The 25,224-nt window shown below is 39.4% G+C and overlaps 1 protein-coding gene and 1 long non-coding RNA gene across 3 annotated transcripts in view; both read left to right on the top strand.

Moving 5' to 3' along the window:
• LOC114073705 overlaps positions 1–16,173 on the top strand; it is a 32,014-nt gene extending 15,841 nt beyond the window's left edge. The window contains exons 3-4 of one of the 2 annotated variants that reach the window (XR_003574371.1): positions 4,880–5,106; positions 15,908–16,173. This is a non-coding gene — a long non-coding RNA (uncharacterized LOC114073705). The remainder of the gene's footprint in view (positions 1–4,879; positions 5,107–15,907) is intronic. The other variant, XR_003574370.1, reaches the window with a different exon arrangement.
• A 2,961-nt stretch (positions 16,174–19,134) lies between these two features.
• The window catches only part of CNIH3 (cornichon family AMPA receptor auxiliary protein 3), a 45,404-nt gene continuing 39,314 nt past the window's right edge, over positions 19,135–25,224 (top strand). The window contains exon 1 of the mRNA XM_027911432.1: positions 19,135–19,266. Within this exon, the coding sequence (XP_027767233.1) occupies positions 19,186–19,266 (81 nt within the window). The 5' untranslated portion in view covers positions 19,135–19,185. The remainder of the gene's footprint in view (positions 19,267–25,224) is intronic.

The following is a 25,224-nucleotide window of genomic DNA, read 5'->3' as shown; positions in this document are numbered from 1 at the left end:
TACCCCATCCAGTTTTCATGCAGAGAAACTGTGGCCAGAAAGGGAGCAATGAAACATGCTGGCAAGTCAGGGTGAGGAGAGAACCAAGACAGACAGACTGACACACACACACACAAGCTGAAAGGCTGTGTTACATCATCACTTTGTAAGAACATCAATATTAAATTTTTCACACTTTTAAAAAATCATTTCACATGTAAGAGTATCCTTAAATGCTGAATTCAAGATAAAAATACCTTACAAAACTGCCCACGTTGGAGCTAAATTTGTTTATCGTGAAAAATACAGTGTTTTTATATTCCATTATTTACAATTCTGCAACATTTACAAGTCCTGATTTCACACCCTGCTGCCATGATCTTTGCAAGGACACAAAAAGATAGAAACAGATAGGAAAGTCTGCCCAAAGAAAATTAAATAATGCTTGATAAAGCGCACTGTTTATTGTGTTGCTGACAGATTGTCACCTGGTGTTGTTAACTGCAGGCTGAAGAGTGTTTTTGTTTTCCAGCTTCTGATAAGAACAAGAATATGTGATACAATGTTGTTCTAACTTAAGAATATGTAGTGGTGCTTACTGATATACTAACGTGTATACACTTGGCACAATTCTAGTCTAGTCTCCAGGAGGAGACTGTATTTGCTACAGAAATTTGGGTTTGTTTAGTGTCTCTCCATGTTTATTCTGTGTTTGAATGACTTGGATTCTGGCTCTACATCACTGATGCCTGCTCTGGTTTTTTTTTGTTTTTTATATTGCATGTAGCTCATTTCAATCATTCCACTAGCTTGTTTGTTTGGTTTGGTTTTTAGCCTTAAAAAGTTGGATTTTATTCCTCAAAGACTGGACAAATCATGTTAGAAACCACTTTGTCTCCTACTTTGTCTACAGCATATTTTGCTAGCCAGAATAAACAAAGCCTTGGGCAATTTGCCATCCTATTCTAGACAGGATGTCTAACAAGTGGAGTAAGTGCAAGGTCTGTTGTTTACATTGTGAACTGAGTTTGGAGTTTTTTGCTTCCCTGTTAGTATTCTTTATTCTAAGAGTGTTTGCTTATCCTCTGAGGAGAAAGTTACAATTCACCATGTGCAAATCTATGTTTTTAGGTAGGAGAACATCCAGATATGTACTAGATTAAATGTGTTCCAAGACTTGAATCAGAGGAAAAAGAGTATGCTGAGAGAAGAAAGAAGTCTGACATGTATGTTGATATTTACCTTAGTTTATGTGTTGGGAAGAGCATACTTGAAAGACATGAGTAGTGATATATTTTATCCCTTCCCACACACATGGGGCCTGGCATGCCCTGGAAGAGAATCTCCTAGTAATTAGTATTAATTGCTATGATGTAGCACTCCAGTGGCTCATGAAGTGTCTCTGGTGTCTCACGGAAACCAAATGTTTCAGATACAGACATAAATATCATAAAATACAGTTTTCTTAATAAAGCTACACCCCTACTGATTAGTCAGTGCCCTGAAGTCTAGTGATAATAAGTCTGACTTAAACCTCCGTGCTCATCATTCTGCACACTCCCTTCTGTGACAAACCAGCTCTTCCGGCACTCAAGTTTATTTCAATAGTTAAAAATTAGCTCCTTGTTCTCAAGAGCATCAAAGTCTGGCTGTCTGCAAGTGGTGGCTGCTAGATATGCATACCATTAATTTATTGATTTCAGGGAGAAAAACAAGAAAAGGGGCAAGAAGAGAGCTTAGGGGTGGGAAAAGAGCAAGAAAGTGCCTTCAGGAGCCTGGCAGCAGAGTGAGCCACAGTGCTCTGTCGGGAGATCAAAACAAGTGGATCCACCCTCATAATCTTCTTCTTGCACAACCCCTGACATGGCTGTGTGTGGTGTGTTTCACCCTGAAAAGAGGTGAATAGAGGACAGACTGCTGACTTACACAACGTTTAGAGGAGATAGAAGTGAATTTTTAGACAGCCCCTGCAGCCAGTTCAATGAGTAAAATAACAAGTATAAAATAACAAGTAAGCAAGTTGATTTTGCATCAGGGTGCAACTAATTTAATAATCACCAGGCCAGACTCCTGCCTTCTGGTGTTTTGAATGCTGAGGTATAAAAATAAAATGTGTGAAATACAAAATAGGATTTCTGGATGGTGGGAGTGAGCAAGATTTTATTAAGCATATTTGTTTAAATACCGCTACAGAAGATGTAATACAGATCATACCATCTCACTAAGTCAGAGGAGTTGAAGAGTTGAAAATGGCCATTTAGAACTTGGATGTATAAACAAGTGTCAGAGAAACTGAATAAATTCTTTTCTCTTGAAGTTGGAAAACCTTCTCAAACACTACAAATGACAGAAATTTCATCTTGTTCACCAGAAAGTCTTTCCAGAAGTGTCAGTGACTCATAGGTTCAATGTCAGTCCTAAAAGCCTTCCAACACGAGGAGAATATGAAATGATGAAGCATCCTCTGCTGCACATCTGCTTGAAGTACAGCACAGCGCTGTTTTAGCACCCATGTTTTTAGGAATATAGGCACTGAACGCCCCTTTTCGCAGCAAGACAGGATTGTCTCTTCTCTGTGGAATTTTTTGTTTGGTTGGTTGTTTTTTTTCCATCTTCAAGCACAGATAGCGGAGGGAGGAAGTAACTAACTGATTGGTTACTTGTGACTACCGAACAAAGGCCCCTTTAAAGAAATGTCTTTGAGTGTAAGCAAAGTTATCAGTTGTTAACCTACTGTTGATTTGCATTAGAAAATCACTTAAACAGACATTCTTTCTCGAAAAGTTCTGTCTGTTGCTTCCCAGAGGCTCATATGGGGCACTGTAACTTTGCTTCATCATCACTTACTGTATTCCAGGAAGAGTACAAGGAAGGGATGAGAGACAAACAGAGAAATTAAAATAAATTAGGGATGCCATTGATTATAGCAGAATTCCAACCCAGCTGTGCTAGAAATGTGCTCTGTTAGTTTGGACAAGCCATTGCAACAGTTGACACCTCACACCCTTATTTGATTTAGGATAGAAGTTTCATGATTATCTTAAGCCAATCTGAGACTGTACTGCTGCCAAAGGGACATTCCTCCCCCTTCTTACATCAGACCAGGCACCCACATGACCATACAATAAACTGATCCAACTGAAAACCAGCCCTGGGAAAAAGAAAAAAAAAGAAGCAGATATTAGTTTTGAATTGAGTCTGAAAGTTAAGCAAGCTCGCTGTTCTGCCTGAAGGTTGTTGGGGTTAACAAAGTGGATGGACTGGGAACACGCAGCTAGAGGGATGGAGAGGTTAGAGAACCGCCCTCAGTGGCAGTGAGATTCAGCAGATGAGTCTTATTTTAAGTGGGTACCTTTCCTTTAGCACGCAGTGTGTGCTCAGGAAGGTTTGCTCCCTAGAGAGAAGCAGGTTGTGCTGCCACCCCAAGAGCTGTGCTGTGTGCACTGGAGGGGTTGTGCTTTGGGTTAGCTCTGGGTTTGTCCCCTGCAGGAGCCTGCTGTATTGGGTATGCTCCTGGAGCGTGTCTTCCAATTTAGGCGATAACAAAATCTTATGTAGATGCACACAGTGTGTACCTGGGGGTACCAATGGGACTAATATTTGTTGAGACCTCTGGATGCTATCATCATATGAGAGTCTGTTTAAACTCTCTTCATGGGGTAGAGAGGCAGGAATGTAGCAGACCCAGTGCTGAGCAAGGAAAAAGAGACCACAAAGATTTCATGTGGTTTTATCCCCACAAGAGGCTGAGTCTTTTCTGTGGTGCTACTTTCAAGCAATGGAGGAGTGCCAAGGTCTCTGTGGTTCCCATTGGTGATGGTGCACTCAATGCTTTTCCCACTTGTGATTATTGCCAACATAAAGCTCTGCTTTTCTTAGCTCCTGGATGCTTCACCGAGGTAGTCTGTGGACTCACATTCTAGTTTAAATGTGCCTTTTTGAGCTGCATCCTTAATTTGCCCCTTGGGGGTGTTTTGTGCTGTTAGTGTATTTAAGCACCTAATCATATTTTTCATGGGTCACTCTGGTAGTAAAAGACAGCAGGGGGCACCAAATCTGCATAATTCTGTTAAAATTACAGCATCCAGGTCCATGCTCATAAAACTGAAGTTATTATGCATACTCTCATTTTAACATCCAGAATTTTGTTCCGGCACTGATGTTTTCTAAGATACCTGCTTGATGCTCAGGAGCTACAGTGGTGAAAATGGAGATTGAATTTCCACAAATGTACACAACTGGACCAGTAGCAGACCTTTCTCCTGCCAGTTGTCATCCCACTCCCTTCCCTACTTAGTGTTACGGGCTCTAGAGCTCAAGCCCAGGAAGATGCTCTCTCTAATACTTAAATCAGGAAGCCATTTGTATTTACAGAACTGAAAGCTTTGCTTTTCAGTTCCAAAGTATCCTAATATTGGTGTTGAAATCACAAGTGTTGGACTTTCTAATGAACTCAACTTCCCAATGGCCATGCAAAATGTTTTCAAATCTAGAATAAGTGATGTAGCTTAAGTCTGCCTCTGTTCTTTCAAAGAAGCTGGAACTCATTCCTTTCAAATTGTTAAGAAAAAATCCTCTGCAAAATAAAAATGAAGCAAACACAAAATATATTATCTCATGGCTCTTTGAACATTGGTTTAAATGTAATCTGTGAGGATGGATCTGATTCAAAAGCCTTCTTAATGTCAGTGGTTCACAGTCATGAAACATCTGTGAGTACACTCAGAAAAGTAAAACCTATTATTTGTATATATAATACGTATGCATTATTTGTATTTTAGAAGGGCTTCAGGATTGGATCCCCATTTGATAACATACAAAGAAAAGTAACATTGCAGTTTGATAGACACTTTAAGAAATCTATTAATTAGGAGCTACTTGTAGTGTATTTCTGTTACAGCCAAGAACCAGGAAGATGAAAAAATGTGTTCAAACCTTGCTGACATGGTCATCACATAGGTTTTTTTCCTGCTCTGCATGCCTGATCTTGGATTTCTATTCTTCCAGACTTAAAATCCTTCTTTGAAAAATCAGACCACAGAGAGAGAGAACGAAGCAGAATAGATAGTCATGCAATTAAGAAGAGAACCTGGGTCTGAGACACGACTGCTCATTCTGTGGCTTTTGGTAAGTCATTTTAGTGTCAGATTCACAAAGTAATTTAGTTATTTGAATTTTAAGTTCAGCTTGTTAGTTGCACATCTAAGTAAGTAGTGCTTCTAGGCTTCTTTATGTATTTTAAATGCAATTACTCATTGGATAAAATAAATATACAACATACCTGCTAAGCCTGCCAGAACAGCATGTTCTTACAGGCAATTGCCATTGTTTCAGACAGCGGGAAAAGAACATCTTTTGTTGGGTGACCAATACTTGATGAGAGTAGCTGCACATTAATGTGCATGATAACAGCTTGGCAAGTGTCTAACAGCACCTGCCTTGGTCTGTGCCGAACTGGTGGCACATGCCCAGCTGACCTGTGCATGTAGAGTCTGTCCAGTATATCTGGATTTAGTGACATTGTCAGATTTGAAATGTTAAAAGCGGGAGGAGAAATCAAGTGTGGTTTCCCCCAAGGAGATATCTCATTATGGGATTACTCTTCATGATTAGTTTATTGAGCATTTTTTCTGGGGGTTCACAGATCTTGTATTTTTGTGCAGTTTCACAGATTCACTGACCTTACAGCCTTATTGTGAAGAGAAGTACATTAAATATTGGAAAGAGTCCTGATACCACCATAATGGGGATTGCGTAAATATCTAGTGTAAATAGACTCTACATTACCATTGATTTCTTCATAGAAAGTTTACAACCTTGAACTTTTGGCTTCATTTGTCCTACTCACAATAGCAGGTTAAAATAATGATTTCAAAACCATATTTTACAGTCACCAGTCAAAAATTCTGTAGGACACTAAATAACAGATCTGGATTGTTCCTTAATCATCTGCAGGTAATCATCTGCGTTTCTTCTGTCTCCATAGCTCTTAGACCTTGTCACCTTGGACATCCCTGGAAGTGTTCAGGGTCAGGTTGAATGGGACTTTGAGCAACCTGATGGATTGGAAGATGTCCCTGCCCATGTCAAGGGGGTTGGAGCAGGTGATCTTTAAAAGACTCTTCCAACCTAAACCTTTCTATTTGTGCTGTGACTTAGAATGTGTTAGGTAAGGTAATGAGTCTCTGGTTTGTAATTTGTAACCAAAATCTACCTTAACATCCAGTCTTAGACCTCGGATGCAGGGTGCATGACATTTTCAAAGGGAGGTTATGGAAGCATTCCTACATGACTATTAATGTCACATTGGGAACATGCAAGTTTAGCAGCATAATCTCAATTTCATGGCTTTATCAACTGAAAAATCTTTCTAATTCCTATTTTAAATCACTTCTTATATTTAAAGGCCATTGCATTTTACCCTATCTGTAGTGGGCAAAGAATATTATAGTATATATTTCTACACTCACTATCACTTTACATATCTGTAAAACATAGACTGTTTTCAGTGTGTCTTCAGAGTTTTCTTTAGGTGGAATGAGCTCAATTCTTTCTGCCTTATCTCCTAGGCTGATATCTCTAATATCTCCTGAATTATCTCAAACATGTGAACGCAGTTTTCACAAGTGTAACGTTCCAAAATGTCACTATTTCACATCTTCAGTGCTGCCTTCTGTCTTATATATCCCAGTACAATATTTTCTGCTTTCATTCCAGATTGATACTATTCCATTTGTTCCATTTGTGATAAAACATGCAACTGTTTTTCTGAGTACTGCTGCATCATGCTGGAAAAATGCATCTGGTTTTGGTATTATTTTTTGCTATTCATGATTCACTGTCAAAATGAAAGGATTTTGCACATAGGATTCTACCTTAGGTCTAGCACTAGTCAAAACTCCCATTAATATTTTCAGTAACAGCAGAGAGGATTATTAAATAGCATTCAGCCATCAGCTGCAGAGGGTCTCTTCACTGCCTGTGAAAGGGTAGGATGTAAACTGAGAATCATCATGTCAAGTTAAGAAATCAGTAAGAAAAGTATGTGCTACTCAAAAAAGAAAAGTAAGAGCTACTTCATTTAGGTAGAAATAATTAAATACAAAATATTAAGAGTGGAGAAATCAGACAGCACTGTGAAACAGATCACAGAGTTAGGATATACGACTTTATTGCTCATTCCTTTTCCCAAAACCTGTTACTTTGTTATGGAAAGAATTTTGTTTCATTTCATACAGTTTTACCTAGATTAATCATTGGTCCTTGGTATTTCTTTCTTGCTCTCTTCTTGTTATTTATTTTAAATCAACAGAAAAATAATGGAATAAATAATTAAACATGAAAAAAAAATGTTGATCTTTCCAGAGCTATTCCCTTTTCTTAAGATGGCTTTTATCTTTGCCTGTCTTCTGTCTTTCAGGATTTCTCAAATATCTAGTCAGTCTGAGATTAACAGCAACTTTTAAAATATATAGCAGAATGGAAATACGTGCCAGTCTCCTTAAATAAACTGGCTTTCCTGCAGGGACATTTCATGCATATCTCAGACTGTCTCTCAGTGTTCCATAGCATTTAATAAACATTTTTCTTGGTGTCAAAGATAGTAAAATATTAGTTATTATTGTGAAAAAGCACATTTTCACGATACCTATCAACACCATAAAACTTGTGTATTGAAGCAGAATCTCATTTAAGAAGTTGTGCAGACAGAAGGATGAATGTCTGCTGTTAGCACCTGTGAATTTGACAGATATTCGGATATGAAGTTGTGTGGTTGTCATAGTTCTGATTTTAGAAAGGAATTTTGCCTTTCCTTTCCCCTTCTTCCCCCTCCCCCCTGCATGAATGCTATTCAAGAACCATCAAGTGAACAAAAGAGTCGGCCTGGCTCCTAACGACCGAGAATTAGTCTCCTGGAACGACGGGGGAGGAGTTGGGAAGAAGGCGAGTTGTTGGGAGCTCAGCTCGGGAGCAGGAGGGGAGGCTGCAGCCGGGAGGAGAGACTGCCTGGTTTCTCCTTTGTTTCTTTTTTTCCCTGTGGGAGCTCTCTGCAGAGTTACGGGCTGGTTGCAGTCTTGGTTCTTTTCCACCGCGGGACCTCCACCGAGTCGTGAGTTTTTTTTTTCTTCCATTGGGAGAACTTTCTGTTTCCCTTCCCCCTCCCCCCTCCTCCCTTGCCACCCGGCGGAGACCAGGGATCCCACAGCGCCGCCCGGTGACGAGCGCTGGACATTGCAAGTTCCACTCCTCTAGTGATCCAACAGCGCCACCTGGTGACTACTATAGAACATTACAAGTTCTGCACTTTTGATAACTCAACAGCGCCACCTGGTGAACGGTATAAGACATTGCAAGTTTTTACATCTCCAGTGACGCGACGGCGCCCCCTGCTGACTGTGGCTGGAACTGCACCAAAGAGTGCTAAAAATTGAACTATTTGATTTTCTTTTTTGCCAGTTTTATCGGTTTTGTTCTTAAAGGGGATTATTGGTGGGTATAGGGGTATTGTTTAGTTGTTTTACTTGGTTTTTTTTTTTTCCCTTCTTTTTTTCCCTCGTGTTACGTTAATACACACATACTTAATAAAGGGCTGTTATCTTTTCCTTTTTCCCTTTTCCATAATTTGCTTTCCTTCAATCGGAGCCTCTTAATTTCGAATCTATAATTGCTAGAGAAGAAGGTTTGGGTCTTTTTCTCCTAATCCATCCTCAGCAAAAGACCCTTGTCTCAATTAAACTGAGACAGTGGTGATCTACTTTCACAATATAACATGACAGTACATTCAGATGCCTCAGATTTGAGGCCCAAAATTGCAGGGTTTGGAATTCACATGGGATGTTCAGAGACAGAAGACACTAATTAAGTTAATAAAAGAGACTATATAAAATGAGTTTATACGACTATGGGCTGTGAAGCCTTGGACCAGAATGCTGTCAGGCAATTGGTTTATCTGGAGACTCCCCCCACTTTTAAAATATGAATATATTGGTTTCACGCCTCACCTAGGAATTCAACCAGGCTGCATATATCTTTGCCTTGCAGCACCGTTAAATCAATGTTCCTACGTCTGGAGTTTCTAAACTCAAAGTTATCTTTTTAAAGAAGACCCTGGCTGCATAGTAGGGGAAAATGGAAGATTTCATGCAGTTTTGTAGTTAAAAGCATGTTTTTATTTACTTAACCGAAGCCCTAGAACCGATAACAAAGGATGCTGATAAATACAATCAAAGAATTGCAAACAGCGTAATGTGTTTGGGTTAAATTCAGGCCTGGCAGCCCTGCAGGATGAAATAATCCACGTAGGATAATTTTGGAATGGGTAAAGGCATAGACACTCCCCAGTGCAGTTTCTAGATTTTAGTGTGGAGGTACCATTTGTTGGAGCAGAAGGGTAATTAAGTTTTTGTTCCTCTTCGCTTGCACCAAGATGATTAGCAGGGGAATCTCATTCTTCTCAGTTTTGCAAGGCAGACACTTTTCTGATAAGAATTGAATTTGCTCATTTCAGACAGTCTGGTAAACAACCATCAGAGGACAACTTCTCTCAGCTGCTGTGTCAGTCTCACTGCAGTCTGGGCACACCTTGCTACATTCAGCTATCTTGGTTGCTCAGGTGAGTAGTTAGTTGGTAGGGAGATCAAACTGCTTACTCAGCTACTTAAGCTCATTTGGAGTAATTCTACCTCCTTCCTTGGGATACACTAGTCCCTCCTCTTCAAGGTGGAAATGAGCTCAGTAACACTGTTTTTGGATATAGGTCATCTTAATTTATTTTCCTAGTGACTTTTTTTACATTTGGGATATAATTTGTGTGAGAATTTACATGTCACTAATTCACACTATCCTTGCTGGAGACACTTCAGTTTAAAGGAAAACCAGCTTAATATACTTTCAAAGCAAGATTACTTTCTCCTAGCAAGGCAAAGTGGCCTTAGTGGGAACTAGGGCAGCTAAGCTGCAGTGCTTGGAAATTTACACCCTAATTATCATGAATTAGCTTTTCCATCCGGGCCACAACAAATATGTAAAGAATACTCAGAAGGTTGTACAGTGCATTACCTTTTCCTGCAGTATGATCTCCATTGAATGCATGTGTGTTATCTGGTCATACTGCAGTCGTTGCAGTGGAAAATGCTTTTGCAGTTTAAATTAGCAAAAGTGCTTTCTGATTTTCCGTTATTTTAATGTTCAAAGTATCCCTCAAAAGGTAGCATACAAGCCCCTAGCTTGGCTACCTTCAGCTTTGCTTGTGTTAATTCTTTCAATGGATACTGAATTATTATCACTCCAATGGATGCTTCAAAAGCCAAAATAACCCCTCACCTGAATACTTGCTGAAAAAAAATTTTTAATTTAGAAAATTGTGTCTACAAAGAAAACCTGCCTGGAGTTAGTTTGATTTTGAGAGTTGCTATACTTGCAATCCAAAGCAAACAAAAAAAAAAGAAAAAGACTTCATTTCTATTATGTGTTTTTTCACAGCAGTTTATAGGTCAACAATTTATGTGACCCAGTCAGCAAGGAATGCATGTGTAGCATCTACGCCTTTGAATCAATTAGCTGGCTGATGTCAAGGTAATTACATTAATATAAAGCTGTTGCAGGTTCAGGGAGGAGAGAGCTTAGTTTCTCTATGGAAGAACTAAATGCCTTGAACAGAGAAGAAGATTTTGTCTCTGTGTGTATGTGCAGTACTTGTGAGTCATAAGAGTTTCTAAAAGGCTTCTTAACTTTCTGAAGTTGATGTGAGTCATTGTTCTCTTCCCAGGTAATGACTAGTTAAGATCACATTTAGCCCTTCCATCTCTCTAGTAATCTCTGAGACTAGTATTTCATTGATCTTCCAGTGAGCAGAGTGCTCAGTGACAAGTAAAGGCTTTATGAAAGAACATAAGATAGCTCCATTTGGAGAGCATAGATGACTGGAGCTGTCACCTGTTACTGCTCAGCCACTTCTGTCACGTAAAAGTGACAACTGGTTTAACAAAAGAAAACATTCCTTGTACTAAGTGTTTAATGTAGGTACAAACCGTTCAGGACTTGGAAAAAGGCAACTCAGAACGATATAGAATAAAAATAAGTGCAACAAAGGCAGACTTTTTACTTACGACATCACAAACACCATTTCTCCTAGAGTTACACTGAGTATTTCAAGTGGCATCCTGAGTAAACTAAAGATCTAGACTGAAACTCATCTGACCCTTATGGTTTAGGCAAGTTTAGTTACACATTTCAAGATAACAAAGAAGAAAAAGGATCAGAGAATCACAGAATAGGCCAGGTGCGTGGTAACTCACACAATAAAGATGTTCTTCCTCACATGCAGAACACAAATTAAGATACTTGTGGTACAAAATGCACTAGAACCTCCAACCAGAATTGCAAACCTTCTGCTCTTTGTAAGAGATGGGGAAATTGCAGAGAATGACCTTGTCTTGCTGGTTCTGCTTCAAACTGGAAATATTTTATATGATGTTAAAGCCAGGATGGGTAATGTATTAAAGATTTATATTTAGAATAGGAATGATCTTCCAGAACAGCGTTCTCATGAGATTTCTTGCTAAACATGTTCCTACTCCTCCATTACCACCTCCAACCTTTTCTTCTGGTATTTTTCCAATTTACAATATGAATTCTTCAGTATTGTTGTCAGATGCTAAAATAGTTTTTATAAGAGACTTTAACTGAAGTGACTAGAAATTCTAAGTGATACAGAGTGCTATAATCATTAGTTTTACTCCTACAGTTAAAAATACCCCTATTTATAGAGTTTTTATTTTCTCCGCTTTAATATGAGAAATATGTTTCGAAGTTACAAAAGCTCAGGGGATCAGTTTGGACAGTCTTTACCTAAATTCAGTGTTTGATAGAGTTCTGTTATTGATGTGCTAATAATACAAGTAATTTTTTGCAGCAAGTGATTTTTTCCCTTTAAACAGAGGTAAATCAAACCTGATACTAATTTATCAAGTTTGAGGACAAGGAGGCAGTGTAATAAGGGTCCTGAGCTGACAGGAACCAATCCATTGCTACTGTTGCTGCAGAACATGCTGCTATATGTCTGCGTGGCCTCTCCTTCCTTTCACATCACAGGTGTGCCCACCTCTCATGAAACTGCCTCAAAACCAACTTTATTGAATAAATACAACCATAAAAGTATGTTTATGTATGTATTAGTCAACACTGTTATTTATGCAGACCATATTGAAACTATTCATTTGTGTGTGCAAGTTAAAAATGACTAAGACCATTAATTCAGTTAGAACACGTATGTCAGTTTGGTGAAATACTGATTTTTTCCTAAACCATAGCAAAGACACCAGGTCTAGATTTACTGCACCAAATTGTTTTTTTTGGGACAGCAGGGATGAGCATTCAGTATCAGTCTCAGTACAAAGAGACAAAGAGGAGGAGCATTTAGTTTCATATGAGAGAATTTAATCATCCCCTGAGAAGGAGAACTGTTGAAGGGCATTACATATTTGTCTTTGTTCTGGCATCTCTGTTCAGAATGATGGAGCCATAAGGTGTGGGGAGAACCAGCAGGGCTTGTAGATTAGCAGAATATTACAGGCTCTGGGGTAGGAAAAAATGAAACATCTTTAAAATCTGAGGAATTTGGCTCAGAATGTTATTTCAGTGTTTGGACAAATGCATATTTTATGAAATTTTTCTTATTAGCATAACTAGCTCTGCAGGACCTTCAGTGGCTGATGAAGGATTTTTCATAGGTTACTTATTCCAAAAATTTGATATTCCTCTTTCATTCCTTTGATGGAATTCAGTTATTCAGAATTGATAAAGTTGTAACCCACTCTCTCCCCAGCACAGACACAAATTAAATTCCTTCTTGGCAGGATTAAGTAATGTTAGCAAGCATTCCTTGTGTATAGTTTCCATGTATTGATTTGAAGGATATTAGGTAATGTCAGAGGCAATTAAGAGTGGTTCAGATATATGTTAAGGCCTTACTTTCTATTCCCTACACTGGCTCTCATTTTTATTTTGTGCTTTCTCTCCAGACTAAGGATCATGAACAGTTCAAAAAAATATTTTTTGGAAAAAAAAAAAAAAAGTAGATGTGTTATTTCACCAGTGCCAAAAATCTTATTACTAGTTTATGGAAGACTCCTGCCTTTCATGCATTTATTGGAAGGACTTCACATCTGGAAGGACATAACCTCTGAAAGATGAACATGAATTCTGCTGCTGCCATAAATAATTAGGGTCTTTGGCTAATTCTAATCCTTCCGAAAATTATTAGAGAACTATTGGAATCAAGCAAATCCTTTCCCCATTCCATTTCACTTTAAAGCAGGACCTCCCCTGCAATTGCTTTTTCAACTGCTTTTTGCTACTCTGTCCTGGAACTAAGAGCAGAGATCCTGTCTTTCTGGAGTGCTTAGGATCCTGTCAGACATTTCAGCACTGGTGAGGAAGCAGTCTTGATGAACTCCTAGAAGATACAAGTTGAATTTGGAGGAGTTAAGGAAGTGGGAGGCAGTAGATGGACCGTGCTGAGAGTGTAAACTAGCAAGAAGATAAGGGAAGGACAGGCTAATGGGAAAGAACTGTTTGGTAGAGGGGCAGAGGAAGCTGGAGCAATAGAGCAGAGAACCACAGCTTAGGAATTAAGAGGTGCAGTGGTATCTGTGCTCACAAAATTGGTCCACTAACGCTGCAGGTAATGCAAAAAGTCACAGATAACCTGATGACAAACACTGTTCTGTTTGCTAGCAAGTTATCAGTAACGTGCAGGGTCAAAATGTGTGTTGTGCCTCCGTGGTAATCAAAGCATGGGACAGAACAGTTACTGAGATAGCTCAGTTCAGGTGAGTGATCTGAGCTGCAAGTCTCAAGGTCCAGTTTTGCCAGTGGCCATGATGGACATGAGTGTGACAGTGTGTAATTCTGATATTGGTTGGCAAGTGAATAGTAGAAGCAAAGCACTACAAAGTGTCATGCTCCGAAGAGTCTTATTTTGCTATTTAGGAACATTTCTACATTACATATTAATCTATGCTTTTGCAAGTGGATTTCAATATTTAAATATGGAGATTATAGACTGACAGGAACCTTAAAAACTAGAACAGGGGTGAATGTGTACTAAGGAAGGAATAAGCCCTGGAAATTATATAGGCTGGAACCTATCCAGCTGAAGATGACCTGAGACAAGCAGTGGGAATAGGCTGCCCAGAGAGGCTGGGCCATCCCTCTTCCTTGGAGGTTTTCAAGACTTGACCAGATGAAGCCCTGGGCAACAAGTCTGACCTTGCCTTGGCACTGATTTGAGCAGGAGGTCACACTAGAGACTCCTGAGGTCCCTTTCGACATAAACTTTCCTATGATCCTGTGATAATGTAGTTAAAATTTATTCATCCAGATCCTACAAAAGAAGGTGGGAACAGCTGGCAGTAAAATGAGATTATTGTCAGTGGGTTTGTGAACTATCACATTCCTGGTATCTGAAAACAAGGCTTCATTAACAAAATGTCCCTTGCCTTTATTATTGCAAAGGTAACCTTTTGAAAGTGAACTGACCACGCAGTAATAGAATCATTTCATCTGGAATCTGCAGATAATCTGAAATAATAATGCATAAGACTATGAAATGCTTCTATTAATCTCTGTGGGATATTAGCAGTAAAGCCCAATGATGGCAATTTGTATATAAGCATTGTTAATAATTCATTATTACTTAAGGTTCACAAAAGAGGGAGTCAGATGTATTATTAAAAATACTTAATCTATGAGTGACAGTTCTCTCCTATAATTAATGTAATGCCTTTTAGTCTAGCAGGCTTTTACTCAGTAATGTGTTACACTTAAAACTATATATTGTAACAATAATATAGGAATCCTAAAACTATGAACCACCTTGGCTAAGGGTGTATCATCACCTTGTTGGTGGATTTATGGTGATTTTAGCCTCTCACTTTAGGGACTACTGGCCTTTTAAAGACTTGTCCTTTAGGTTTATACAGTTGAGGTAATTATTTGGGAGTTGAAAGGACTCATTAGCAGTCCCTTCTCCTCTCTGATGCTGTTCTATAAATTAGCCACTGGAAATTTCTTTCGGTGCCTTCAAATTCTTTCATTATCTAGCACAAAAGGTCATTTCCCATAAAATCAAGTGCTCCGACACCTGCTAATGTAAAGACATCCTGAACTCGTGAATCTTTTAAATCTGTTTTCACAATCTATTTTCACGATCGGATGTTGTTTGGTTTTGAGTGGTCTGTTGCTCACCAGATGAACTCTGTTGTTACTACTAGTGACTGAATTTTTCTGGTCCCCCCCCCAAAAGCCATCTTGAGTGAAGAAATCCCAAATCATGTTAGTGTTTTGCCCTATGATCATAGTTGAATAACGATAGCTTTGAAAATCAGCATCTCAGTACTGCTTGTACAAAAGCAGCACCACCACCTATCCTCTTGTGATGACTCTCTGTGAAATTGGGAGCAGACTGTACCATTACAGTCATATTTTCCAATAAATATGCATGGTAAAGACAAACTCTTTACTGTTCCCCAGTACCAAATCCAAACAGTGATAGCTGTAGCATTACAAAACTTCATCTGTGCAAGGAGAGTGAGGCCCCTTACAGTTTTTTGTAAAACGCCTTTCTCCACAGGTTTTACACACTGTCATGATCTGCTTGTAGGTACTGTGGGATACAGCCCACAAAACAAGTTCATGTAAAAACTTGTGCTAGGAAGTGTTATTAAACTTGAAGTACCTTATGTGACTCATCAACAAATACATTTAAAAGGAATAGCCCCTGGTTAAAGATGAAAGGAGAGGCTACAAACCACTTTTTAATCAATCTGTACATAATTTAGTTTTCATTTCTTACTGACTTTCTACTTTGTCTGCAATTTATCTCATGGTCCAGCTTTCTGACTAATTTTTGCTGTTGCATTCCCAGGTTGCAGGTGTGTGCCATGGAGTCAGAACAGCAGTCCCTTCTGGAAATGGCTTGGGAATACCTCCTTGTATGGAGGAAGCAAGAGCATTTGTGAGATTTTGAACACAAAAGAGTGAAAAATGAAGTGCTAAATCTGAGACTGTGGCTGTTAAAATGAGCACCTGAACACCAGAGAGCAAAGATTACTGCATTGCCTAACAGACTGCTGCAGATCCTCTGAGCCTTTTATTTCCAGTAATAAGAAAGAAATCAATGTGAGTCTCAACGTGTGGATGTAATCTTGTTTATTTGGGGAAAAGAAGTGTTAAAATAACAATTTTTGAAAGCAACAGTTTTTCCTAAAGGAAAAAAAAATAGGTTTTATGCATAAAATCTATATCCTATACTCTGTATTTGTCTGGTTTGCTTATTCCAGATCTCTTCAGTGGATAATGCTGCATCCTCAGCTCCCACACCCTCCACCCTGATCTCTGTGATATACATTATTTCAAAGGAGCATAGCTGGGTGCTGGACTGTAATTTCTCATGCAGCCAGGGTCAGATCCATTAGTTTATGTGGAGGTTAGGACCAAGACCATGGAAGTAGATGGGGAGCTAATAGATAGACTGGTGTTCCTGCTGTGTTCACAGGAGTGTAAACCAGGGAGAAAAGAGTCAGGCACATCCATATTATTTTTGCCTTTTGCTTCGTGATTTGCAGTAGCCTCACTCATAAATGACAAAGGAACAGCTCCCTGATGTGAGGTCCTCATACCACAGAGAGCTGTAATGAGTTTGGAACGAGATGGAGATAAGGAAGACTTTTTAGTGATTACTCAGATAAATCTCTGAGTACAAATCAGAGATGCACTGAAGGAAGGGTGTATCTTTCCATCACTCTCCATCACTTAAACATCTGAGGATACTTAAGGTATTCTCACGGTATTATGTAAGAAGAACTCAGTAAGACAAAAGTGTCTAAATGCAGCTTTATAGATTTTTTCCTTTCACTGTATGTCAGAAACTTCTGTAATTTGACAGAATTTGACATTCAGAAACTTCTGAATTTGACATTGATTAATGGCTAGCAATATGGCCAGGGGCAATGTGTGTTTCAAAATCAGTACCAGGAAAGACTGTGTGATCCTGGAAGTCTTTGGCTGTGGAACTGTCTTGCAAAATGAAAAATAAATATTTTGCCTGTGTGTTCGATGAAGAGCTCCAACTACATAGCTGGAATATAAATAAAGGTGAGAAGACAGTGAAAAACAGCAGAATATTTACCTTGGAATGTTGTGCTGAGATTTAATGGTTGTTTCCACTTCTTTTATGGTAGGTATATTTATATTTTTCATACATGTGCATATATGTGCAGGTGTATACTTAAAAGTGCTCCAGAAAGAAATGTTTTATTTTCATTTTCTTAGAAGCATCGGTTTTTCCTGTGTTGAATCTTAACACAGGCAATATATATCCAGTAACTGTGGCAAAATAAGTAAATACTTCCAAGCATGATTCCTGTACCTCATTTACTACTCTTTTCAAAATGTGTGGTTTTGAATAAACCATTTACTTCCACAAACATATGCTCTGATTTCAGGATTTCAGATACAAAAAAATTAAAAGGTCAGAGAATTACAATGGGTTTACTGCACCCCTGTATGACACAAAGCTCATTACTACTTGCTATGTTCTGTCCTTAATTAAAGCATCAGTTCACATGTACAGTCTGGAGCAGCTCAATTATGAAAGGTTAGATCCATCAGTTTAGTCCTGATTGGTTTATTAATTACTGGTCTTGATTCTTGATTCAAATCAGCACTCTTTCCTCAGGATAAAAGTGCATATTAATGTTAAAAATAATATCATAGAATCATAGAATCAGCCAGGTTGGAAAAGACCTCTGAGATCATCAAGTCCAACCCTTAATCCACCACCACCGTAGTTACTAGACTATGGCAGTAACTGCCACATCCAGTCTCATATATCATACTTTTAAACAAGAATATATTGTAAACATTTCAAAAGAAAGCTTCCATTGGACTTGGCTTTGATTGAATTACAATCTCTTGTTCCATGAAGTCTGACTTTCACAGGTAACCACTGGCAAATTTCTACATAGTTTTGTTACTGAACCCCCTTCAATCCATAAAACAATAGAACAAATGCTGCGAGCTGAAACTCTTTTTCAGTTTTGTAAGGATGTTTCAAATAGCTTTCATCTATGGTTTTTAAAAATATTTTTAAATGGGACTTCTGATGGTTCTGTGGCATTTTCTCATGAAAACTTTTTGCTTGCAAACCTGTTGTATTGTGTCAGCTGATGCACTCCAAAGAAGTGGAAAAACTTATGATAGTAAATCTAAAATAGATCTTTTGTAGAAATGACTAAGCTGTGTCTAGAGATACTGCAGATGCTGTTAAAGACAAGGTGTGAAGGCAGGAACTTTCCTTCCTTCCTTGTTTTAAACGTGTGCTTCAGCAATTTGGGTACTGCATATACCTAAAAGCCAGCAAGAGCACTCTCTCAGTTGATGGCATTCAAGAAAGGCTTGTCTTTATTTACTCCAACAGTAAATGTCTTTTTCACCTGGTGGGAAAGGGTGGACTGATTTCACTTTGCCGAGCTACTCTGCAGCGGTTCATGAGGTCTTGGGCTGGGTTCCTGTCCCTTCTCCAAAAGAGAATGGACGCTCCAGCGCTGGCCTCCCCACGGACCTGGGGTGCGTTCATCGGATTTACCTGATCGTGAAAGGAAAAACAATAATTAACAACCCCCCCCCACCACCACCAAAGCACTTCAAGTTTAGGCATATAATTATCTTCTCAGTATTTGGCCTGAACTGATCCCAGCCTACGCTCCTTCCTCTCACGCTGTCGTGACAGGATTTCAGTCAGAAACACGCGGCGTTGGCAGCAGCCGCTGCTCGAGTGGTAGCAGGAATCCCTCGCCAGCCCCGCACCGCCGAAACCCCCGCCCCACCGACCCCCTACCCGCCGCACCCACACGAAGGGGACCCGCCCCTCGGGGCCGCCCACCGCGGCTCCTCAGCGGGGCTGGAGCGCGGCGGAGGGGCCGGGCGGGGCGTCCCAGGCGCGGGGCGTTGCGGGGGTCGGGGCGGGCTGGGTGGAGCGGCAGCGGCTGCGGGGGTCGCGGAGCTCGCCCGGCCCCGCGGCGTGTGCGGTGCTGCCCGGGCACTGCGCCGCGCCGGCGGCTCGGGGGCCGCGCCGGCGGCTCGGGGGTCGCCTCTCTCCCGGTGAAGTGAAGGTGAAGGGGGGCGCGGAGGGCTCTCCTCGCCATGGCCTTCACCTTCGCCGCCTTCTGCTACATGCTGTCGCTGGTGCTCTGCGCCGCCCTCATCTTCTTCGCCATCTGGCACGTGAGTACCCCTGCCCCGCATCCCCCCTCCCTCCGGTTGAAGCGGGATCCAGCCCTCCGTGTGGAGGGTCGTGCCGCGAGGGGAGCGGGGCGGCTGGACGGGCTGGGGCTGGGACTGAGGCGAGCAGCCCCTCGCCCGGGGAGATGCGTCCCGCGGTGGGAGCGGGCGCGTCCCGCGTTTCCCCCGCCTGTGGCCCCGGTGCCAGGACGGGCGGACCGCGCCGTGACACCTCTGCGTGGGTGACGGTGGTTAGTACATTTGTATAAGCGTAAAAACCGGTGGCCGCACCGCTGTCTGTGACAGCTTGGTCCCCGCTCCCGGGAAGCGCTCGAAGGCTGAGCGCTGCCCCAGCCCTGCGCTGAGGGCTGAGTTAGGGATGCTCGTGGCTCCGGCACCGGCTGTGCTCAGACGTGAGGTCTTCCAGGTTAGAACATCTGCTTTTCTTGCCTGCGAATAGAGCGTTTCGAAGGAGAAACCGCCCCATACCTGATGCAGCAGTAAGGTTGCTTTTCTTTCAGTAATTACTACATTAATAAGTTCTTAAAAAGTCGGGGTTGAATGTGAAACTCTCTCATCCTTCTAATGCATGAGTTGGATATTGGAGTCCACCTTCATTAATTTCCCTGGAAAGCGTTGGTGCTCACTCCTTACTGTACACTGGGTGGCTGTGGTAGGCATAAGGTCTTTATTTCCTCAGTAGTGAAATTATTCTTATACATAATTTTTTGGAATGATTTGCGCTGCATGTGTGCTACATAACTCCATGTCATAGACATTCAGGATGGAACAGGATAAGCTGAAAAATAGAGCAAGTCTCATGAATGTATCTGCAGCTACCTGATGGAGTAAGATAAAATAAAAATCCTCCTTTACTAACAAGCAAGGGAGGTGCAGAATATATTTTTATTGAAATGAGAGTAAAGCTAGCTTAGTTGTATTAGCACTATGAAACAGGTTCTTCTGTCGTGAGAATGCCTTGACATTTAATTATTTTGTACTCTTAATGGGGCAGTTACAAGTTTTTTTTCTTATTAATGAAATCATAAAAGTGTGATGATGATGCCGAGTATTGTAGGGATGTCAAGTACTGCAAGGCTGAAAAGGATTTCTAGCAGTCAGCTACTGCATTACTCTGAAACAAAGGAGTAGGAGTAGTACAATTTGAATGATTACTCATGTTTTCTTTCCTCCTCTTCCACAAATCTTAAGATTCCCAAAAGTGCTCAGCTTCTTCAAAGGTTTTAGAGTTAATAGTGTGTTCTGCTCTGAATCTCTAGCTAGGAATTAAAACGTTTTCATTGTTGCAACAATTTTAATAATTGTTTTATATATTTGAAGTCTGTTATTGTGTTCTCTTTTTTCTGGACTGAAGTTGTTGTCTGAAGATACAGAGTACTTCAAGCGAATCTGGCAAATTATTCTTCCATAAGTGAGTGTAGTTACTGCAAATTTACTCCTAGTGAAACAATTTTTCAACTTTCAGTCTATAAACTCATGAAGAGCAATCTCTTAGTACTGGAGCTCTGTAAGGCAACTTGGAAATAAAACCTTTTCTCGATATGCTTAAGTTTATGCAGCATGTTTCTTACATCTATTGAAAAATTGTTGAGGAATTGAAATTGAAAATGGCTGTAAATGCTGTTCTATTGTCATAGTGCAAGAACTGGTATCATAATTTATTGTAAATAGATAATAGTTCTATTAAAGTACATGGTTTGAGAAGGAAGGTCATGGAATAACAGGTTCAACACCCTGGCAGAATAAACTTTTAAGCATGTATGTTATCCACAGATAAGATTTATTATCCTTTCTATAAGAATTGTTGTAGTGTGGTTTCTTGTGTAAGTTGCATATTCAGTCATAGGAGTTTCTTTTATCTAAAATATCTGAATTGTAAAAATCTTCCCAAGAAACAAAGCTCCTACTCTTTCCTTGTGGCTTGATTTTTTTTTTTTTTCACTGCAATATACTTGTAAGGGACAGTAAATTTGTTGTAAATAGGTCCTCCTAAGGGCAGTGGCGGATTTCAGTAATTAAATTTTCCTGTTAAAATGCTTTTTGGTTTTTTGGTTGCTAAGAATAAGCTGCTGATTATTCTGAGCATCCCATCACTTTCAAAGATTTCTGAGGTTCTAAGACTTAATAAGAACTTATGTTTTGTAAATTATTTTAAAGGATAAGAAAAAGCATTTGGGCTTGATATTGTTCTGACCTGAAGCTGACTGAGGTTTGGGCAGTTATCTGGAATGAATTAACAGTGGAACAAGTAAAATTTCATTTTCTTTCTGCTGGCAAGCCAGATGAATTACAATTTTCATTAATATTGATCTAATAGGTTCAATAAAAACTATAAAACCAAAACAAGAGAGTAAAATGGGAATCTTTTTTTTTGGACACTGTGCTTTTCTTATGCCTTTCTTCTAAGAAGTTAAAGACTCCATACATTCCTGTACTCTACTCTTCGAGAGCAGACAAAATGAAGCTGATCAGAACATTTTAAAGGAATTGTAAATAAAATACACAAAATCCTTCAGACATCTGGAACATGTAATAATTTTTTCCTGCCTCTGAGTGATCTTGTATAGGTACCCAGTGGTGTCTGTCATAATAAAAAACCACGAAAAAACTCCCAAACCAAATTAAATACTATCAGAAACATTTGTTTAAACGCTGCACAAGAATTATCTTAATGTATTCTTGCTGGAATTTTACTCATACATATTAAATGAAAGAAAAGAAATGAAGATATATCTCCATGTACTACACAGTACCAGCATGATTCCCTGTGGTACAGGAATTGCTTAAGCATGGAGGTGACTACAAGACCTCAAGCTGTAATGTCATAATGTTAGAAACATCATGTAGAAGGGGATGTTTTCATAACACTTTTGTGGAAAAGTGCCAGAGAATTTAGTAGAGGATGGTGACCTTTCTGCTTGGTTTCTTGATTTGAGTATAAATACATGGCTCTTGCTGTGGAAACACAGTTGCAGTAGTGCTCTGTTTTACCAGCTGCAGTGACACTGAAATGTGTTTTGGCCAAGGTGTCGTCTCAAATGGACTGATGCAGCTGAGCATATTTTGGTGTGGTACATATGTGAGCATATTTTTATGTGATACAACTAACAGCAGAATTTGGTTTATTAACTACATGATTTGATATCCTCATCTGATCTTGTTGTAAACTCAGGAACAGAGCGTATGGTCTTCTTACTCACCATCACAGACACTATGCTTTGCTGACCACAGGGCTTGTTCTTATTTATATATAGCTTTTTACTGATCGGTTTTACTCCATTCCTAAACTCTCTTGAACTAAGATTTATCCTCCTGTTAACATCTAACTGAGCTGTGTCAAGTCTGTTTGAAGTCCCAACAAGCTTTGACATACCGCAATAATTTCTAGTGTAGCTCCACTAAGTTGTGTCTGAAGTGAAGTTAACTAAAGCTGACCAAATTATGGCTTATTTTTCCTGACTTAAAATGTGGCATGCTTGTGTGAAGTCCCATTGCACTATTATTTTGTAAAAAACATATTGGTTTGGAGTCATCTGAGTCCTTCCCTTTTTGTGATATTTTAAGATGAAAATACTTGCTTTAAAATTTGTTACTTAAAGGAAAGATAATACCAGAGCAAAACAAGTCATAAATACCAAGAACTTCGCTGTTTTAAAAGAGAAGAATTTCTGTGGTGGGCTCTCTCTTTTTTGAGTCATACAGGCATATCTTTGCGTGTGCAACTGCTTCATAACCAGCGCTCCTTAAGCATTGCCAGAAAGTAGGAGTATCATGCCAGTGAAAAAATTGATGGTGCCAGCCTGAGAAGCTGTACCATATTGAATGCTTTTTGGAGTATTTTGATATGATTGTGAACTCAGATGAATCCAGGAGCAGCTCTTTGGCACGACCAGAGTTATGTGAGCTGAAGTTGATGGCAGTTACTTGAGCCAAGTGTAAGAAGAATAAAGCAGCAGAGCATGGAGCTTTTCTGTTATATGCCCCTCCCTGCCTTATTTCTCTTTTGAAGTGTGATGATAGTATTAATCCTGATAAACTACCTTAATATGCCTTTGGCTTCACTTAACAGGTGCAAGTTCACAGGTATACTGAACAGGCTAAAATTGACTTGTAGTTTTAAGTCAAAGCATCTCCTTTTTTTTTTTTTTTTTTGCAAACACCAGGGAAAGAAGCCCTTGGAATCTATATTGTGTTGTTTCTGCTAATGGCTTTGTGTATTACGTTTCTCAGACAGCTTGAATTATCTGTGCCTGTTTTTCTCATTTGCTAAGTGTGAGTAATGGAACTAAAGTGTCACTTCATTTAACATCTATTCCTAAAATGTCTTTGCCTTTTGACAGAAGGTGCTATTTACATATAATATGTTGCCACTTCTGTTATTTTTCACTGTACTGTCCTGGTGATGTGGACTGTATTTTATTAGTACTTAAGATTCAACAGCCTAGGTAAAAAATTCTAAAGCTCTCCAAGTTACATGTGGAATTTGGTGAATATTCGTTATCTAATTTACTTTGGCAACCTCATGAAACACGTAGCCTAATTTTGAAGATACATTAAAAAGTACACAAGAAGATTCTTTAAAGCTTGGATTGATAATAAATTCAGTTGAGCAAAATGCTTTGGTCACAAACTGTGTGCTGGTCTATCAATATTCTGTGTGTCTTACTGTTTCTGTGACTTACATTTGGAGGATAGATCCCTGCCTTACCTGAAACCAGCAGAGATCTATGAGCTCCCTTGAACCTGTGCTTCTCTCCACAAAGGGCTCCTAGTGTCAATTTAACTTCTTTGCAATGCTTTAGAGCGTGTCATGAAAAGAAAGTAATTTCCTTACAGGCTTGTGGTCAAGCTTGAATTTTCTTTCAGGTACTGAAGTTCAGTACTGTTCTTTAATGAGTCATTAATGCAATTATCTGAGAGTGTTGGATAATTACGAGCTTAAAAATAAAATTAGATGAAGCTTTGATGAATGGGAGCACAAATGCTGTTGCTGTATGCTATACAAGTTTCTTGAAGATGTATTTTCTTCCCTAAGCAGCTAAGCACATTGTCCCTGAAGGTTTTACAGTCATGACAGTTTAAGGAATGAGTCTGATATTTCCACTCTTTTTAAAAACAGAGTACAACCAGATTGGTCTGGCTATAACATAGCTTGACAGTTCCCTTACAACTTTTCTTTCAGAAGTTTGTCTCATTAATGCTGACAGACAGATATTAGGCCAGGCAGCACAGACTGTGGAGCAAACTGTCTCTTATATATTAGAAAAGAAGTATATTTCAGTTTAGTTACCTTGTCATGCTTAAATAATAATTAAAAAGATCATAGAAGTCTTTGGGCTCTAACATAGACTTAAATGCTGTGGAAAGATTAAGTGGATCTCTGTGTATGCTTGAACTGTTGTGATGAGATTTATTTGGAGAAAGGTTTTAAATTATGTGTGTTTGCCACTGGCTGTAATTCCAGATGCTTCACAAGTCACAATGACTCCATTATCTGTGTAAAATAAATTATTCTGTGGAGTCTTGTGCTTCCCACAATATGTGCAGAGAGCTATTTAAATGTTATTTGCTTGTCACCTATCTGTTTTTTTTTTTTTTCATCTTAGGATTAGTTGGAAAATCTACTTACTAAAGGGATTTTATATCCAAATTGGTAAATAATGTATTTCTAGTGCTTTTTAAAAACTGCTGTGCTTGTTAATAAGCAAGGCAATATAGCTGTCATATTTTATTAGACCATGAGTACAACTCTTAGATTGAGTCTGAGGCATGAATTTATAGCTCGTTACACATATTTGTTTATTCAGCCACCACGTACTACATTAAATCACACTTAAAACATTGAATTCAACCCTCAGCCCTCTGGCTTAGTGAATTTCCCCCTCCCCAACATAATATCCTTTTAGCAAAATATTTTTCAGAAAGAGTAAGAAGCTCAGC

The sequence above is a fragment of the Empidonax traillii genome, unplaced genomic scaffold (assembly GCF_003031625.1).
Source record: "Empidonax traillii isolate 1590-97213 ecotype Southwest subspecies unplaced genomic scaffold, ASM303162v1 scaffold31:size1920502, whole genome shotgun sequence".
Lineage (NCBI taxonomy): Eukaryota > Metazoa > Chordata > Aves > Passeriformes > Tyrannidae > Empidonax > Empidonax traillii.
Note: the sequence above shows the minus strand (reverse complement) of the source record. Positions and strands in the feature narration are given on the sequence as shown.